General features: G+C 37.4%; 1 protein-coding gene across 2 annotated transcripts in view; it reads right to left on the reverse strand.

The window, feature by feature from the left end:
• kcnc1a (potassium voltage-gated channel, Shaw-related subfamily, member 1a) overlaps nucleotides 1-21,417 on the reverse strand; it is a 40,943-nt gene that overhangs the window by 12,665 nt on the left and 6,861 nt on the right. For both annotated transcript variants that reach the window (XM_053617058.1, XM_053617057.1), the window contains exon 2: nucleotides 1,537-2,470. In XM_053617058.1, coding sequence (XP_053473033.1) covers nucleotides 1,537-2,470 — 934 coding nt within the window. The remainder of the gene's footprint in view (nucleotides 1-1,536; nucleotides 2,471-21,417) is intronic.

The raw sequence follows: 21,417 nt of genomic DNA on the forward strand, positions 1-21,417 counted from the left end.
AACTATACAGGTAGCAGGATGACAAGTTTTGTACTAACTTTGTACTAAAGAGTTAGTTTCAACGTTTCCCTGCACAGAGAAAATAAGTACATTTCCATTTACTCTAAACGCACTATTAAACATTTATGCATAGGACAAATTCATCTCTTTTTTTTTTTAAATAATGAAATTCATTTTTGTTTTATGTATGTCTCATACAAAAACATTTATGTCTAATGTGGGTTTGAATCTGCATTATACCGTATGATCACAGATATTACATATTTGCCTTGGCCTTCCAATAATAAGTGAGTTTGGATTAAACTAATTTAACAGATTTGTTGTTCTTTTCTCAGTATGGGGAAATTCATCAAAAATCCGTGGTAATAAAACATATGCTACAAATGGCGATGGTGACCATCGCCATAATACACGGAGATTTTTTTTTTTTTTTTTTAAACAAAACACTATAGTATTCTACCTGATATAAAACACAAAACTTACCCTGTATTAGTTTAATCATAAGGTCTATGATATTATATCCAGTGTAAAGTATGTGCCTTAAGAGTTTCCTGCCTATCATTGTATAATTAAAGCTTCACCAGTCTAAGTGCAACTACAAACTACACATCAATAACACTTAATATACTTATTGACTAGATTATATGATCTACATAAATATGTATAGGCCTATCTAAATACAAACACATTAAACACCTAAGAGTTAGACAGTCCGTACAGGATTTCATAGAATTTTTTGTGATTGTTGTGCCCAAAAACACTCGATTGTGCTGCAGATTTTTTTTTTCAAAATTTGCAATGCAATTTGTGCAGTTTTGTGCTTTTTTTGAGGAATTTGGTGAAATTGCAATTGCACAAAATTGTTTTGCACGGTCTTTTGCTGTGATGTTTGTTGGTGAATGAGATGTTTTAGCTGTACTTATTGTTTAATGCACTTGAAATTAAGAGGGCTTTGGCTGAATGCATGTTGCGATGACTTCACATGACATGTCTTGGCCCAAATCTGCGAAACATCTGTGATAATGTTTGAAAAATTGCAAGCTCCTCCGAATATTGCGGAGTTTGCTTGATTTTGCATTAATTTCTGCGATCCCAAAATCCTGGAAGGACTGGTTAGATCAGTATAGCACGGGTTCATAATAGAGCCGAATGAGCATGCTATGCTTTTTTTTTTTTTTTTCTCGTTAAAAATGCAGTTCACCTTGATATGTTCCAGAGTAGGAAAACATCCAGCGTTAGAAAAGTGTGTGGTGTAGAGCAAGACTTTTGATGGCACGGTGTGTGTATGTGTGTGTTTAACAGAATGGGGAAAAAATGCTGAATGGGTTTTTTATGCCTCTGAAGGTTGATATGCTGAAGTTGCTGGCTTGTCTGGAAAGTGAGAAATGTTGCATTCAGGAGTCAAGCTGAGAGAACAGTAAAGAAGTCAGTGGGGCAGAAAGGAAGGAAACAGAGGGTTCAGTCTCATTCTCAGGCTAGGAGTATTTAGTCTCTTTTCGTGCATTCAGATGGTCATGCCACTGAAGGGTTTCCTACCTGCTCGGTTCATTTCTAAAACCTCGTCCTGGGCAGCCAGCGGGCATGTGTCACTCTGTGTGCTGTGGTGGGGCGAGTTCGTGCCTGACTTACAGAAATTTGGAGAACCCAGATGTGGGGCACGTGGGATGTGCTTGTTCTTTTTCTTTGGTAGTTTTTGCTTTGCCATAGCCAGCGAGTAGTACATCCCAAAGTTATTGACGATGACTGGAACGGGCATGGCAATAGTGAGCACGCCAGCCAGGGCACACAGAGCACCCACCAACATGCCCGACCATGTCTGTGGGTACATGTCTCCATAACCCAGAGTAGTCATAGTGACCACAGCCCACCAAAACCCGATGGGGATGTTCTTGAAGTGTGTATGCTCGCTGGCGCGGGGGTCATTAGGCTTGGCCCCAATGCGCTCCGCATAGTAGATCATAGTGGCAAAGATGAGCACTCCAAGGGCAAGGAAGATGATGAGAAGGAGGAACTCATTGGTGCTGGCACGGAGTGTATGCCCAAGCACACGTAGGCCCACAAAGTGGCGTGTCAGTTTAAAGATTCGGAGGATGCGCACAAATCGGACCACACGCAGAAACCCGAGCACATCTTTAGCCTCTTTGGAGGACAGGCCACTCAGTCCCACCTCTAAGTAGAAAGGCAGGATGGCCACAAAATCGATAATGTTAAGGGTGTTTTTGATGAACTTTTTTTTGTCTGGACAAAAGGTGATGCGCATGAGGAACTCGAAGGTAAACCATACCACGCACACGCCCTCGATGTAAGTGAGATAGACCTCGGTCACAGTCTCCTGGTAGACTCGTGTAATGTTGTTGTCTTGTGGGTCAACGTCCGTACGGTTAATGATGGGGTTGAAGGCCTCGTGTGTCTCCAGGCAGAATGTGGTTATAGACACCAGGATGAAGAACAGAGAGGCAAACGCCACCCACTGGAGGACAGAGAGAGAGAGCGAGAGAACAAGAAAGAGGAAAAGGGAGACAAAGGGAAAACATGTGCTTATAAATCAAAATAGAACTTTAAAGATAACAAATATTCCTACTATTTTCCACTAATTTAAGAAACTATAGCAAAAACTACAGTGATAATGTTCCATGGCACTGGTCTAGAAGTGGGGAACATAAAATGAAGACTTTACTGCAGAAGTGATTACATTTTAGTGATTACATTATAGTTCAGGATGGTAATTACACTCCATTGATGACTCATTGCTTTACCTCATAATTCACCAATCAATGTTATATTTTATTATTCAAGAAGTTTTATATATAGGTATATAGGTTTAAGTACACTATATGGCCAAAAGTATGTGGACACCTGACCATAATACAAGATGGTCGTTTCTGTAACCGCGCCCCTTTGGGAAGGATTTTCAACTAGATTTTAGAATATGGCTGGGGGAATTTCTGCCCTTTCAGCCACAAGAGCATTAGAAAGGTACTGATGTTAGACAAGAAGGCCTGGCACACAGGCAGCATTTCAATTAATTCCAAAAGGTGTTCAGTGGGGCTGAGATCAGGGCTCTGTGCAGCCACTCATGTTCTTCTACACCAACTTTGGCAAACCATGTCTTTATTGAGTTCACCTTGTGCACGGGGCATTGTCATGCTGGAACATGTTTAGGCCCCTTACTTCCTTGCTTATCCTACACAGGGGGAGCACATTCACACACTATGGACAATTCATATATTGTGGTGGTTTAGTGGTTAAGGTGCTGGGTTACTGATTGGAAGGTCGGGGGTTCAAGCCCCAGTGCTGCCAAGCTGCCACTGTTGGGTACCCCAACAGTGAGCAGCTCCAGGGACACTGTACCCCAACTTCCTGACATGCTGGGATATGTGGGGAAAAAAAAGAATTTCACTGTACTGCAATATATATGTGATCAATAAAGACTCATAATTATCATTAATTTGGGAATGCCAATCAGCTTAAAACGTATCTCTTTGGAGGAAATCAGAATGCCCAGAGGAAACCCTCAAGGCACATGGAGAACAGGCAAGCTCTGTGCACACAGGACAGCTGTACAATTTGAGCACCTAATTTCCATGGTACTTCAAGCGGCACTAGCAATCACCATCAATGTTGATCAAGTGTCATAGTTTTGGCCATACAGTGTATATATAAAAGTCATTATTTAGTGAAAAACGGGTAAGATGTCAGACAAAGAATGACCCAGGTATATAGAGTATCCAACACCCTTCAATAATTTGTAACTTAGCTACAAAAATGAAAATGTAGGTCAGTGCTTTTAATAGAGCACCAACTTATCTAGTATCATATAACTTGTGCAGCTGATGCAGCTCTGATAGAGTGGATTTGATCTCCCACAATGCCCATGTGGTCAGATTTCCAAAAGAAACAGCAAATACATTTCTGTTGATTTCATGTAAAATTCACAAGAATTAAAAGCTAGGGCAACTGACTATTTTTACCAGAGCCCAAAAAAATTAATTTCTACCTGTTTTGGGGGTGCCCATGTTCAGCTTTGAATTTATTTGTGATGTCACACTCCACAGTAGCAATTAATGGCTCAGAATGAAATAGTGATTCCACAATTGGGGTGTGGTTTTTATGCCATTATTAAATTACATTTGTTATAGGTTATAAATAATATACATTTTAGTTGTGTCCCTTAGGTTCACTCAACCCTGTTACCTGAGTAACATTCCAAGAAAGAAAAAATTCTCACATTCTTTTTTTTAATTTCATTTCCAATGATATTGACAAACGAGGTTACTTGAACATACAAATGGTACCCAAATTATAGACTGAAGGTAAATTATTAATTAAATAAATACAGTTCAAATAATTAATAGTTAACCACATTTTGTATTTTTGTTAATTCTGTGCTAAAGACCCAACACTGTTACTCATGTAGCAGCAAAATCCAGCAAGGAATCATTGTAAATATATATATATATATATATATATATATATATATATATATATATATATATATATATATATATATATATATTCCACATTTTTGAATGGTTAAATGCATACTCCAGATTCAAATAGTCAAAACAAAAAGTTTAAACACTTAGAACAGCTAAATGGCACCCCAATCATGGAATCACCAAACTGCTGAGCAAATTGACTACAAATTTGATGAGACTGTATTATGGTAGCAGCAGGAGCCCAAGGGGTAATGGATGTTGTGTAACTCCACTTAACCCCAATATAATATTAACAATGCCTGTCCTGAAAGTAGAAGGTACAAGATGCCCCATATTTACATTGCATGATTAGTCAACAGTCTACAGATCTGCTGTAAATACACACAGGAACTAACCGCATTGGACACATCAGTTATTGATTTACAACTCTTCGATCTTCTGAGCTTCTCAAGGAACATCACCTGATGTACTACTACTGCTGTTACAACCATTTCTACTTGTGTTAAATGTATCCATTCTCTGATAGTATCTTTACTTCGGATCTGCATCCTAACATAATCTCTTAAACAGAAGACAGTAATTAAAAATGAAATCTATCAAACCATTTGGAATTGGTATACTAAATGGAGCTATTACATTTACAATCGGATATCCAAAATGCATTAATATTTAAACATAATATCTGATAATGGCTCTAAATATAGATGTTTCTAAATATAAATTCCAGAGCCAGAGTCTGGCATCTACAAGCATGATTGGAGCTGAATGAATGCTTTTTGTTGAGCGCAATGAAGCAGCACTATAATCATACCATCTGTAGCAGCCATCAGCACTCCTGATCCTTGAGACATCACTAGCTCTTTCTCTTTGTCTGTTGTTCTGTCTCTTGTTGACTGGTCTTAATTGAATTCTGGAATGACCACTCAATTTAATTCAAATCATTGAAATGTGTTATCCCTGCTGAAAAACCCAGCTTGGTCTGATGAGATACCAGCTGCCAAAACACAGCCTGAGCTGGTCAAACTGGTAGACTACCAATAAATATTTGAGATTTTCTAGTTGCCTTATTGTTGTGTTATTTTATTAAAACAACTTGTCTACATCCTTAATTTAGAAACATTTCTACCAGATGTTCTACCAGCTTGAGCAACACAATTTGTATTTGGGATGTGAGGAAAAATTTAGTTGTATTTCGTTGTACTTAAATCCTGCATCAACTCCCAAAGTTTCAGACTACAACTCCTATGATCCTTAGCCCACAAACTTATCACATGACCTCCAGTCAAGCACCCACTCCAAGGCACCTGATTACTAATAACGGTCATCTGTTTGCAATCATACTGTTACCTTTAAATAACTCAGACTCTCAACGTTACTTTGTGAAGTGTTGTGCCAGCATTGTGTTTTCAATGAGTCCAGGCTTTTAGCTCCCTGTCTTGCTCAGGGTCTTACTAATTTGGTTTTGTTTAGTTTATACCTGTTTGCAGATTGCTTCCCTGTTGAAAAATCCAACTGAGTCTGATTAGCTATCATCTGCTAAAATGCAGGCCTTGCTAATCAAGCTAGTAGACCATTTTTTGCCAGCTGGTATATGGTAGAAAGGAATTTTCAGAATTAATGCGATTAATGCTACATCATAGACAATAATTTTTAAGAAAATAACACTACAGTAAGGTGATTTGAAAATTTCAAGCATTTATTGATCAGTTTAGTTGAGCATTAAGGAGGTTGGAAAATAACTGGTCTAACAGTTTAACTAGCTTGGCATGTGTTTTGGCAGCTCATCAGACCAAGTTTCTGAGTTTTGCTTAGCTTTTTGGTTTGCCTGCTACCTTGAAATCCTGCACTTGTATTCTTCTGTCACCTTCACAACAAGAAGACTCACGTAAACGCATACTTGCGTCACATATAATGAGAGAATTTAAATACTGTTTTGTTACCATTAATCCTAGTTGTCATTCTAGCAGCCAAAATGTTTGATGCCAAGCCGCTTATGTCTATGGTAATTTTTGTTCACAGTCCTCTATTTACCATACGTTTTATGACACATCATTAAAAATGTACTTTATATAAACTGTTTTAACCTTCATTGTGTTAAATGCTTTCAAATTTGCATATAGTCTAAGCTGTCATAAAATGAAACATTATGACAGCTATAATAATAATTATCAACCATGGGAACACAACATTGCAACAGAACACAAGGCACAATCTGTCAGAACAGGATATGGCATCTGTTATAACATATGAAACAAGATTGTAGTAAAGTATATGTATGTTTTTTGCTAAAGAAGCTGTTAGTATCAGAAATGTGGAGCCATCACTCTCTCAATCAATTATTTATTTATTTATTTTAAATCAGATGAGGGTTAGAATTTATTATTTTTTTAAATATATTTTTCATTACATGTACCAACTACATGTTACTCTGTACCTACTACCCAGTAGCTGCTGGGTAACTTCATTTAATCAAATGGCAGTTGCCTGTTATAAATAACAGATATTGTAAAATAAATAAATAAATATGCAGATTCTCAAAGAGCATTCTCAGAAGAGTCAAACAACAGAGTAAGACTAGGGACCTCAATTTCATCAGATATGCATTGAAATAATCACCTTAATCAGCCCATGGAATCAGTAATTTCTTTAGCAGTAGTCTTGTCATTGTACTGGATGACATTACAGTATTTATCATTGCTCCATCAGAACTCTAGTGTATCTTAGTGCTGAGAAAAAGTATGTTTTCTTCTGTTTTTGTGTATATCTCATGCTAAATAGTTTTAGATCTTCAAATGAAATACAACATAAAACAAAGGCAACCTGAGTAAACACACAATACACTTTTTATTTATTTTATTTATTTTTTGAAGGAAACAAAAAGTTATCCAGCACCTATCACCCATGTGAAAAACTAATTGCCCCCTTAAACTTGAAATCTGTTTGTGCCACCTTTAGCAGCAATAACTGTAACCAAATGCTTCCAATAACTGGAGATCAGTCTTTCACTTACTTCTAGGATTTACTCCTATGCTTTTGATCATTGTCTTGCTGTGTAATCCAGTTGCACTTGATTTTCAACTTACGAAGTGAAGACCGGACATTCTCTTTAGGATTTTCTGGTAGAGAGTAGAATTCATGTTTTCCTCAATTATTGCAAGTTGCCCAGGCCCTGAAGCAGCAAAGCATCCCCACACCATCACACTGTCACCACCATGCTTGACCGTAGGTATGTTCTTTTTGTGGAATTCTGTTTGGTGTATGCCAGATGTAACGGGACCCCTGTATTCCAAACAGTTCCACTTTTGACTCATCAGTCCACAGAATATTCTCCCAAAAGGTTTGAGGATCATCAAGGTGTGTTTTGGCAAAATTCAGCCTTAATGTTCTTCTAGGTTATCAGTGGTTTTCACCTCACCAATCTTTTATGGATGCCATTTTTGTCCTGTGTCTTTCTGATAGTGGGGTCATGAACAGTGATCTTTATTGATGCAAGAGAGGCCTGTAGGTCCTTTGATGTTATCCTTGGCTCTTTTGTGACTTGGTGGCTGAGTCGTTGCTGTGCTCTTGGAGTTTACCCATTTGGAGATAACGGCTCTCACTGTGGTTCTTTGTAGTCCCAGAGCCTTTGAAATAGCTTTGTAACCCTTCACAGATTGATGTATTTCAATCATTATTCCTCATCATTTCTGGAATTTCTTTCAACTTTGGCATAGTGTGTTACTGGGTAAGACCTTTTAACCAACTTCATGCTGTTGATTTGATTGAACAGGGTTTGCAGTAATCAGGCCTAGTTGCATACATTTGGCGAATTAGTAACTACATGGGCAAATATACTTTCACACAGGCACAGTTGGTATTGACATTGGTTGCCCATGTTTTATCTTAGATTTTGTTTTCATTTCTAAAACAATTTAGTATGAGATATTCACAAAAACAGAAGAAAAAAAAACACTTTTTCACAGCACTGTAGACAGTACATTTCCACATCTTTTTCATTCTGCATAACATTTTTGTTCATTTTCCTTAGTGTGTCCTTGCTTGCTTTACAGGTGAAGAGAGTACAGGCCTTGTGCAAACCTCCTACACTGAGTCCCACGCATGGAAACTTACAGCAAGACGAGCCACTACATACTGCTCCAACCTCTCAGGCTAAACTCAGTGCAGCAAGACCACAGATCACCCATTACCACCTTCCTGACTACACTATAAAAGTTACAACAGTACCAGTCATGCATTTTTGATATGACTATAGTCTAATATGGACCAAATGCAAAATGACAACATGAATCATATTTTACTGACAGGTAACTGGTATGTAACTCCAGAAAGCTCAAAGAGATTACTATCGTGGTCCCACAATTGGTCTCTCGTCTCGTTATGCACAAGCAAGGTTGCCAAGTCTCAGCAAAATGTTCAGCCCAATTACATCTCAAAAAGAACACCAAAAGACCTGAAACTAGCCCAAAAAGTTCAGATGTTGGAAAATGGAGCTTTTTTAGTGCTTCTTAGTCTTCGCGTGGGAAACAAGGTCACCATGGTACACACGCATTTCTGACTTGGAGTATCTGCAATACGCCTTTTTATCATTGCCTGGTATGGCCATAATACATTCCATAGTACCCATAATCCCAATCTTTGCTATATTTCTTCCATATTCTGATGGTAAATCAGAAAAAAAAACTCTAATGATTAGATTTCATTTAAATTATTTGTTTGTGAAACAAGATTTTGGTTGCTGTGGGCTGTTTTTAAACGAGCCCCCCAAATAATATCACCTACTGACTTGCTTTTTCCACTCAGTTTGTTTCAAAACTAACCCAATTTGGTATTTAAAAAACCAAATATGTGTACATATGATCTAAAATACTATTTTGTTTTTCAAACAAATTACATAATAAACATAATAAACCCCATCATTTGGGTTTATGTTCTGTCATTACTTTGAGCATGAATAAGTAACTTTTAATAATAATAAGTTAAGTTGGTGACCTCTCTGGTATAAATATGTTATTGCAAGCAATGCATAGAATGACTTTCAGTAACACAGTTGCACCAAATCTGACCCAACAGCTCTGACTTTGAATGAATAATTTAGGCTTTACTCGGTGACTCAAGAGTGCAAGAACATTTTGCTGCCTTAATATTACTAGTTCTTAATTTTTAATGAAAATTTTACATACTAGATTTTATTTTGCAACAGCAAGATTCTGGGCAGAATCATCTATATATCACACATCATTGTCTTTAAATGATTGACAGAATAATGCTGCATTCATATTTTTCTACTTCCAATCACAATGTGTTTGTTCAACTTCAGCTGTGTAAAGTTGGAAAAAAAAAAAAATCCTCACAATAAGCTAGAATTTATTTGGCTTCTGTATGGATATAAAAAGCTCTCAAATCGCTTTTAAGTGACCCAGGAAAGTCAGTTGTTAATGATTCATTTATTTTAAAAGTGTGGGGTGTATGGTCATGCAGCATTAATAGCACTGAAAAAATGTGTGTATATATTCAGTTATATGCAGCTTGAAGCTGCATTTATTTATTTATATTATATTAAATAGATCTTATTTGAAATAGGGTTGATTCTCGGATTTAAAAAACAACAACAAATCATTCAGGAATTGTAGAGAGTTCTCTTTTATGTTTTAACATCTACAACCTCAATTTTTTGCACCTGAATCAATTTCATTCCATATCACATGTTAGTCCATGTTAGTGGGCCCTGGGCCTCCACTCGAACTCAAACAGTTTCAATTATTTATTGAATTAAAGTGGACAGTTAAATTATATAATATACATTATATAAGAAATATTGAATGAATAAAAGCTTAAAAGCAATGATAAGTTTATTTATGGTGACAGTGTGCGTAACTAGACAACAACGTTTCTTTCATTACATGATGTGTTACTATGTCCCAGTACTTGCATACTCTTTTGCTACACACTCAAACGTATGTACTTTTTCTTCACAAAAACAGTACCGGTACATACTTTTAGTGCATTGTGAGTAGGTGAATTGACACACAGTATCTGTTTCACGTTGATTCTGATGATCAGAGATAATAGTAGCTGAGAAAAAACAAGACCTGATGCATTTATGGATGGTTGTTTTTTTTTTTCTAAAAGCAGACATTTAGATGATTAGCACTGCATTCATGTGTACCTTCTATAATTTCAACCACTTAGGATTCTGACTTTACGCAGATGTTCAACTGCATTAAAGCATTAGTAAATTAGGCATTAATATCTTAGTATCATGATCAATGCTATTGACACACTTACCTGCATCAAAAATTTACTGCACATAATAAATGTGATGGGTGCAACAACTTCCTGTGTGTTGGTACTAAAACTATAATTGCACGATGCACACTGGAGGGTGTGTGCAAAATTGCATGATAAGAGAATCGGTTCTTTTAAAAATGGTCCCAACAGAGAAAAAAATAGCTGAGTGGTCACTAGTGCACAGAGTTAACTGGCTTCTATTCCTAATCTTCTCTGTTATTGTGAAAACTGCAGAGAAGGAGAGAGCGAGAGAGAGAGAGACAGAGAGAGAGAGAGAGAGAGAGAGAGAGAGAGAGAGATAGAATGAGAGAGAGAAAGGGAAGAGCCTTGATCAAGAGTCTCAAAAATAGCATGGCAGCCTCCCCCTCCCCCTTACATCACCTCTCTCTGTCTCTACCTCTTTCTCTTGTTCTACCTTGCTTCCTGAAGATAAAAGCCTGTCACGTTCTCTTATGTAACCCAGTGCTGCCTTGCACCCACATTCCAAATTCTGTCTGCTTTTCTGTGTATTTTAGAGTGACTGAAAGGAGCCTGATGGCATCAAAGTGCCGGGGCTGTGAACACTACTGACCATGCCCAGACGAGGTGGACATTTGACGCCTGACCTTTAAGCATGACCTTCAGTGTTAACACTCTATCAGGCTGACTCAGTGGGAATCCACCAAACATAAGCCAATGTCCCTGGACTAAAGGGTCAGAGATTCAGCCACTGGAGACCACTGCTGCCCTTTTATAAATGTCAAAGGTCATGATTTTCATTGGAGAGCAGTGAGAATGGGGTGATGGAGTTAGATTGATAGGGGTTTGACAGTGCACTCATTGGTACCTGAATGAAATTTAAATGCTGCTTACTGCAGAATAGCTTTGTGTTTATCTATATACAGCACAGTGCTTGAACTCAGTGGTTTCATTGGCTTTTTTTGATGAAACAAGGAAAACCAAATGGAACCATGTTATGCTGCACTCTGTACACGTTGTTGTCTAATGTACCCAGAGGTCATACTTACTTAAATGTTACTATACTTTACTGGGAAATAACTTCTCAAGTAGACACTTTAAAGTCCATCCATCCATCCATCTTCTATACTGCTTATCCTTTTCTTCAGGGTCACGGGGAACCTGGATCCTAACCCAGGGAGCATCAGGCACAAGGCCAGGGTGGAGTGGGTGCCAATCCATCACAGGGCACAATCATATACTCATTCACACACCCATTGGACACACCAATCAGCCTACCATGCATGTCTTTGGACTGGGGAGGAAACCCCGCAGCACGTGGCCACAGTGGGAACCGAACCCCCGACCCTGGAGGTGTGAGGCAAACGTGCTAACCACTAAGCCACCGTGCACCCTACTTTAAAGTGTATAATTTACTTGGATATAAGTACTAAATAAAGTAAAGTAAAGATAGAAAGTACTTGGATATCATAATTTGAAAAACCAGTAGGATCTTTCCATTTGGTTTTCCTTGTTTCATCCAAAAAAATCCAACCTGCCACCTTCTTTGTGCTTTTTCTTGCAAAATCATTAACCATATGCGGTAGACAAACACAGTATGCATTTAATATACTGTACATGTGAAAGTACAATCCATTTTGAAGATTCATCACTCTATTTTTATCTGCAGTAACTGTAATGTTAATAAGCTAGATCACTGGGGAAGGTGCTGGATACTGAGATATTGAATGAAGCAATATGTGTGTCTGCCTTGAAGACTGAATTGTTATACTGTGTTACATATTTTATCACTCCAAAGTGGCTACATAAGCAGAAGCAAGCTTGACAGGATAGCTGTGTCACTGGTAATCAAATGTTTTCAATTTTCCTGTGATGGAACATGTAACCATGTACTAGCTGTCATGTCATGTGATAGGGAGAGCTAGCTAGTGGATGGAAATTGGCAAAGTCACCACAAAAAAAAAGATTTTAATGACTTTCTTACATCTAGAAACTTTTTCAGTCTTTTAGTTAAAGCGTACGGAATCCACACATCCAAATTGTATTAGTATGCAATAGTTCCTAAGTGTATTCCACTTTACCCTTGGATTACACTATCTGGTCTGTTATGTACACCAAAAGGAGGTCCATAATGCATCTGTGCATTATACATCATTGGTATTTTCCTCTTGTCCAAGTAGACATCCCTTCTACTGACAGAAATTTAATGGGTAGAGGATGGAGAGCAGTCTCAAAAAGTTGAATAAGCTTGTGACAGTGATAAATGCTGTATATACAGAGAGGTACAGAGGAAACTGCAGCACTGTGGTTACTGTGGTGTGAACATGTTACCACAGACAGTCTAAACGCACCCCATAAACATATTGTAATTCAGGAATATTTGCTTTGCTTTGATGACTTTGATGCCTTTGTTTAGGAGAAACATGTGATATTTATTATCGATATTTGTTGAGTCTGGAGCCGTCATACACTTTTTGACATGCAGTCCAGCTTCTCCACACTTCTCCTCTCTATATCACTGCTTCATACAGTACATTCATAAAGCTGTATAAAGGTCAACTTCACGCTCTCTATGTGTGTGTGGACAGTACTGCCTGTAAGATGAAATCCACTTGTGAGCAAACATGACATCCTGGCATCCATGAAGGATCTTTAGGGCTGCCAGTGAGGGAGATGTGAAAATCATGCGGTTATAGTCACGGCATGAGTTGTCCACACTACCCAGCTACAAGCTCAACACTGTGATTTTTCCACCACTCAATTATCACTGAATTAGTAGTTGTTCATGAACTGATTAAGTGCTGGACATTTCCAAGCTTGTTGCTTGAACATTGCCCTTGATAACAGGGTTTTGGCCTCCTCAAATAAATGAATAAGTACATAAAAAAAAAAAAAGTTCCTTCGTACACCCTGATGGGTTTTTTGAAAGCTAAAACCACTTAGAAAAGCTAGAACAATTAACTATTAAAAGAAGCCTTGAGGGATACTTTTTCATAGAGATTAAATAAAGGAATTAACTGGCCACATCATGGCCACATCATCACGGATATTTAATTCATTAATTCATTCACATTCAGAGAGTGCTTTATTCTGGTCAGGTCATTGCGGATCCAGAGCCTATCACGAGAATATTGGGTGTGAGGTGGGAATACACCCTTGGTGGGATGCCAGTCCATCACAGGGCATCATACACACACACACACACACACACACACACATTCACACCTATAGGCAAGTTTAGAGTAGCCAATCCACTGGCATGTTCATGGGGCATGGGAGGAAACTGGAGAACCCAGCAGAAACCCTTGCAGACATAGAGAACATGAGAACATGCAAAACTCCACACACAGTAATAATAACTTGAGTTCAGGATCAAACCTGTGAGGTGGCATCACTACCCACTGCACCAACATAGATAATGCTACATGTAAAATTAGACCAATAAGTCTTATTTTACCTTTACCTTACCTTATTAACATTATCATCAACATTATGCATAGCATACTAGCTACATGACTTGGCTAATGCCAGATATTAACATTAACACTGATGCAACTACAACAACATTCTTGTCCATAGCTATCTTGTCCAACAACATGCTGAAATGTCCATAGATTTCAGGGTGCAAACTAGGCAGTGCATTACATAGCCACTACTTTTGACAGTCCAGAGAGAAAATAATTCTTCAGTATGCTTCAATACGCCTCGTCTCCACTGAGTCATTGTTTTCCTCTACACATACTGTAGTTGTCAATGTTTGATTGGTGAAACAGTGTGACCTAATTAATGTCTGCTTCACATTTAAGATACACAGTAGTGCTGTCTGTGTGAACTTCAGGGTTAAAGGTCTTTCTCACCTCTTCTACATCATACTGTACCTATGGGCTTACTTATTCTTCCTGTATATTTGGAATGTACACAGCACCTACACAAATCCAATATTAGCACACCTACAATACTGGAAAACTCATATTCACAGGGAGATGAGAAAATGTGATGATCAATGGAGACCGAAGGAAAGTAAAGAATTTCTAGCAAATTAAACAAGCAATAAACTAATTGTAGAAAATAGAAAAACATAATAAAGTAAAAGTATATTTTTGTCTTATTTTTGACATAATTACTCACAAAAAATTATATATATACACACACACACAATTTACCCCACCCTGTTAAAGTATCTTTAACAAATACTTTAAATATTTTCTACTACAAATATTTTCTTACATTTTAAAATTTATTTACTACTTTGACACTACAGGTTTATTGGGTCATTTGTTAAAACAAGAGCTAGCATAACCAATCTTTGCCAGTTAATTGCTGATATTCTTTTTTGTATTGGAACTTTTTTAAACTTGCATATATTTTTGCAAATTAGGCTTTGTCTAATTAATTATGCATGAAATTGCGCACTTAATAAAACCAAAAAGTCTAGACTTTTGATATTAGAATTAAAATGATTATTCCACTGTGAAGATGCTCTGGACAGAAACACTTTTTTCATTTCTTTATTGTTTAATCAACACAGTACCATGTACTAGTATAAAACATTATTTAATGCCATTTTCAGTATGAAATCTAAAGTAAATCCAACAATAAACAACAATTTGGGAACTGTGTGTGAAATATGTATCCTTATAATAAGGAATAGAAATTAAATTTTACAAATTTTCAGGTTATCTAGAAACAGAGTTTTTTTTTGTTCTGAATATAGGAAAAACGTGATTTTGAGTTTTTAAAAATACAACATGGTCTAATGTATTTCCCATGCAGTCAGTAGGGTTTATAAAGATTATATAAAGGAAATTGACATTCCTGTATATAACAATGTATATCATAATGGCTCATATACAGTATATCATATAGATTTAGTGTGTGGAGCTTAACTCTTGCTAAGTCATGAGTGGACAAAACAGTGATATATGTCATAGATGCAATTTAAACAAAAATCAGAAAAATGATTGACATGACCAACACTGGTTTTTCTTCATGTCGTGTTTTGCCTTGAGTAGAGTAAATGTAGAAAATGTAGTGTGAGCTACAATTTCAATTTATATCAAAATAGGCTGGATATGTAAGCCACCTTTGATAGACTAGAACTATTTTAAATATATAAAATATATATTTTTTAATCATTTTAAAATCTGATCAGACAAAGGCACTTCTGTAACCATCATAAATGAGACCTGTGGCAGGCCCAAGGCAATGTGGGACACCACTATCACATGATCTTGGCTTTCACGCCCAAAGCCCCAGAGGTCTGGCATAGACCTGCGTAGACCAGTTGCTTTGTCCATGTGCAACACTTCCATGCCCACTGTGGACCAGCAGGGACCTTTCTGCCACCCTCACCTCCTCCACCCACACCAATATTGTAGCATCTGCGTCATCTTACAGTGTTCTAGTGCTATATTTGGAAGTTAAATAATTCTAAGTCTATGCCTAATCCTAACCCTAACCCTTAATTTCAACACGTTTCATCATGGGGGCTGGCCAAATGCCAAACTTATACAAACATGTTCTTATATACACTGTTCCTAGATGAATGTTTCCCTACACACATTGTTCCTAGTGGATGTTTCCATACTATTCACAACAGACCTCTTACACACCATCGTCAAGGGATCCAAACAGCCACATGTCAAATCACAACTTGCGTGAGAACAGGATGCTAGAGAATTCAATTGTCCCAAATGGTGACACCACAGGAGATTCTCTTCCAAAGATCTCTACAACACACAAGGCAATGGAGACACAAACCCAGCCACCATGTCAGTTTATTTTACTTATAAAAACAGCTTTATTGGCTTGACAGGGATAGTATGAAAGCAGGGCCATAACCAGGATAAAAAAAAATTGTGGGGTTGCAGAAATGAGTCATAGTAAATGTTAATTTCTGTTCATTTCTGAATGATGATACAATGCAATTAATGCAAAAATTTACAATGAACTTAAACAACATTAAATTAACATTAAGGGGTACAGCCTAAGGAGCTTGTAACCTAACCCAATTTAGTTAACATTACTGCCACTAGCAAGCTGATTTGTCCAGAATGTTACAAGGAGTATAAATTCAAAGACTAAATAAATAAGGTTTGCATTTTACAAACCCCCAACTGCCCTCAGAAACACTCACATTTATATCAGATGTTAACACATATATGTCTTGCATACCTCTTACCAAGAAGTTAAAATCTGGTAGGTCTAGCGTCCCATGAGAGCCAAATATAACGAGTCTTTAAACAAAAGTGTCGTACTCAGCTGCTCTGAAGTCAGTTGAGAATCAGCGCTGTTAATTGGGCAGTCTTGGAACACACGTTTTTCCACATCATAGACTACATCTTGCCAGCACATAATTGGGACAGCACTGTTTCCACTGCATTTGAACTGGAGTTGCTATGTAGGAGGTAAATAAATAAATAAATAAATAAATAAAACATTTCTAGACCTCAGTTTCCTCATATCATAGTTAAAGACATATTTCAGTATTTCAAAGTGAAAATGCTGGACCACATGTAGAATTACCTTGAAGGATTGCTAGGTTTCTTTACTGCTGATAATAACTAGAATCCTTGATACCTCCTTCAAATTAAGCTCAGTAGTTCTTACTACTTTTACATTGTACTGTACTTATAGGCTTACTTATCCTGCCAAGATATTTAGAATATACACAGCACCTACACAAATATTTGCACACCAAGAAAACTACAAAACTCTTTATCACATCCAGGGGAAAAGATCTTATCAGTTTCTTTCTGCATACATGCAGCAGTAGTGGCATATAAACAGAACAGGTAATAAAAAAACAACTATTTAATATTGCTGTGACTATTTACATAATCCATGTATTATGCCGCAGTGATCCATCCTTTTTGGCTTTGCTTCATGCATTGATCCAGACAAATATTTGTGCATGACGTAGCATATTTGCATTTAATTACTTACTAATACCTGCGTGACTGATTGAGTCTGGCATCATGTTACCTCATTTGTTTTCTCCTGGCCAGAAGACCAGAAACGAGTTACCATGACTACATACACATAGCAACAAATCCAGTCAAGCGTCTGAATGAGGCATGTTGCATACTCATCATGCACTAAAGTTTATCTGAAAGATAAATCCAGTCTTTTTTTTTTCTTGTTTTCATGGGACGATGCATATTGGGAGTAATGAATTTGCATGCACAGCCTCTTTTCCATTCCTCTCTGCTTGCTTCCAGCATTCAAAATGTACTTAATTTTAAGAACCATGTCTATTCTACTATTCTGGGAACTCTTAGAATATAACTTCCAGTCAAAATTCAGTTTTGGAGTTGCTTAAATGTCTGAGCAAACTTAACTCACTTTTAGCATCACAGAGTTGTGATGCTAAAGACGTTTTCCATGGCTTTTAATCAGTATGTGAAATGGTATGTGGTGGTGTTTGCATATTGAACCAGAAATAACACTACAAAGCAGCTTAAAACTTCACTAGTTGCTGGTCCATGGAGATTTCTATCCCATCCTAAAGCCAGTCAAGCTTCTCCCCAGGTGATAACCTTTAAACAAAGCCAGGAACCGGAAATCTTAGCCTCTATGGGTGCCCCAGTTTGGGCATCTGACATCGTGGCTCTTACTTGAGTTTTGCCAAGGCTATTAACAGTTGCTTTTTCTCTAGAGGCACTGCTCTGGTGCTTTTTAAAAGGATGTCCTGCTCCACTTAATGCTCCGAGACAGAACTGGGGGAGATGAGGGAGCGAGGTGACATGATTAGGGAGAAACGTGGGTTGCTCTGGAAAACGGATGGGAATCTGTCCGCTCGGCTTTGCATTTTAGAAACTGTGCTTCGAATAAAGGGTAAGGAGAAGAGGGAAAACGTAGTGAAGTATGGTGTGTAGGTTTATGTAGGCATGCATAATATACGTAGTTGATGAGTGAGCTATAGAACAGAGCAGGTCTTTGTTTTCAATAAATTAATGTGTTTGTGTGATTATGAGGACATGTGCAATCAAAACTTTTGTCATCTACAAATGAACTTCATAAAATAATGGATCTAAATGATCTACGTACGATTTTACTTTGTCTGTGTGCCAATATATCATATATACCAGAGATAATCTGGAAACCATAAGGTTTGCATGTGTGCATTTTGCAAACAGTTAATGTGAGTGAAATCACATGTTGGAGTAATGCAACTCCTCCCTATCTTCCTGCAGTAATTAACAGGGCCTGGGCTTTGTTCTGCCACTGCACTCTAATTAATGCTAATCACTCCAAGCTTCCTCCAGGGAGGATCTCTGTTCAGTATTCATGAAAAATCCCTGATATTCTGTGCAAACTACATTTTATGCAGCCACATGCATTTCGTTAACTACAGAACATGACTAGCTTAGTCATGAGGCATTAAGGACAAACAATTAACGGTAGCCATCAATTATTTCTAGCTGCACCTTCTTTTTCAGTCACGAACACTGTCTACATGTGATCGCTTGCTCTGAACTAAATTGAGCCTGCTAGCAGCAGAAATCTAGACACTGCAGACAGCTTAATAATCATGCACCGAGTGAAACCGGCATAGAAGAAAAAAGAATGATGGCACGAAAGAGAAACACAGAAATAAAATGGAAACAAGGATACCAAGCAGATGGTCGCAAGATAAATGGATGGAAAAAATGCTCAATAAAATAAATATAAATCATGGCACAAAATGCTTTTCTCCACCAGTTTAATCTGTCACTCTTATGGTTATTTTTTTTTTTAAAGACTTTTTTTTTTTTTGCTTTAACCCAGAATTAAGTATATTTCAGTAATGCCAAAAAATATATAATTCAATATTAAATATTAGATTTAGATTTCTTCCTAAATTGTTGCTTACTATTGTTATTAATTACTTATTATTACAGTTTATCATTTACTATTATGATTTACTCATTACCTACAGTGAAACTAATAGGTAAGGTATTTAGTAAAGTATTTAGTAATGAGGAATGGGAGTTTAAGGGGTTTATAGTATTTTCTACATATTTGCGGATCTTCTATGTAGATTCTTCTATCACTTCTATCTTCTATCAAATCCTGCATCAGACTTGACTGTAAATCATGCACGTTCTTTATTGTTTTTATACCTTGTAAATGTATTCGTGATCAGCTCTTTGTACAGTTTGGTTTATTTGTAATTTCTGCAGTGAAGGGTCTCCTCCTCTACAGAGCTTCTCAACCTCCACCGTAGTCACCATGGCAACAAAGAGCAATCTGATGAGCCTGGGCCGTAGGAGCATCCTTCAGTTTTGGCTACCATTCACATTTTAGTTTCATGTCTTATCTCTCTCAGTGCAGTGTATTTATCTCTTAAGCCTTTGGTTTAAATCTACTCTCTGTCTATCATCATCATGTCCATCCTTACATTTTTATACTTATACTCACTGTCTAAATCTGTATTTTTATCACCTCTTGGAACAGATATGAGGACGCAACATGATCTCAAGTTACACTGAGTGGATGTTTTTGTGTTGTGTATGTTACTAAGGCTGGAGACATTATATATGTCATTTTTAACAATGATTCTATATTTTATTAGAAAAGTTTGGCTATCTCATCGGGTCTTAAGAAAGCTCCACTTGTTAATTGGTCTGTTTACTCGATGTGCTCGTTGGTTGCTTTGAGAGCAACTCTGCTGTTCAGTGCGTGATTGAGTGCACACTCTCTAATCCCCACAGGGAAACAACGAGTAAAATAGTCCAAGCTCAAGAAAATGAAGATCCAGTGAGGACATGGGTGATAATGCGTAAATTTTCACCCTCCAAAGGCACAAAAACAGATTCTACCAGGGGGAGCAGTTGACAGTTCTGTCTACAGCAACATAAAAACAAACACTGGCAGCAATGAAAGATAAAGACATTAAATTTGAAAAATGAGAGAAGATTAACCATTACTTCTGTATGTTGTGTCCAAATCCATGGTTGGATGTCATTCCTGATTGGTCATATTTTACAGGCTGAAACTTCATTATAGTGAACAGCCATATTGAAGTATTATATTAAAAAAAATAACATAATAATCATAAGAAATGTACATAAAATATATAGGACAAATCCTTCATAAACTGTGCAAGCAAAGTGCTTCTAAAGTTGTAGGGAATTAAAAGAGTAATTGTTTGAATATTTTGCCATATTTTGTGTAAAACAAAGCATAACCACTATGAACTGTTTTATTTTTAGCTATAAGGTTGTTGTTTTTTTGGTAACCGGACCTTGATAAATTAAAGGTAAAAACAACATGAAGTGTCTTGATAAGGCCACCACAAGTCAGTGTTTCTTGGCATCGACTCTACAAGTCTTTGGAACTGTATTGGAGGGATATGCACCATTCCCACAAAGTATTCCTCAGCTGGTGTTTTGATGATGTTGATGGGAAACACTTTCGGTTAAAAAACACTCCCCTAGGTTAATATCTCATGACTGTGAAGGCCAATGGCTATATCCGTCCATCCATTTTCTGCACCGCTTATCCTACACAGAATCATGTGGAGCCTGGAGCCTATCCTGGATGGGGTGCCAGCCCATCACAAGGCACAATCGCATGCACACTCACACACAACAGAAATTTGGAAATGCCAATCAGCCTACAATACATGTCTTTAGTCTGGGGAGGAACTTGGGAGGTGGGAATCAAGCTCCCAACCCTGGAGGTGTGAGGCAAACGTGCTAATCACTAAGCCAATGTGCTCCCCCCAAAGGCCATAAGATTTACATCA

This window comes from Ictalurus furcatus, chromosome 27, assembly GCF_023375685.1.
Source record: "Ictalurus furcatus strain D&B chromosome 27, Billie_1.0, whole genome shotgun sequence".
In the NCBI taxonomy this organism is placed as follows: Eukaryota; Metazoa; Chordata; class Actinopteri; order Siluriformes; family Ictaluridae; genus Ictalurus; species Ictalurus furcatus.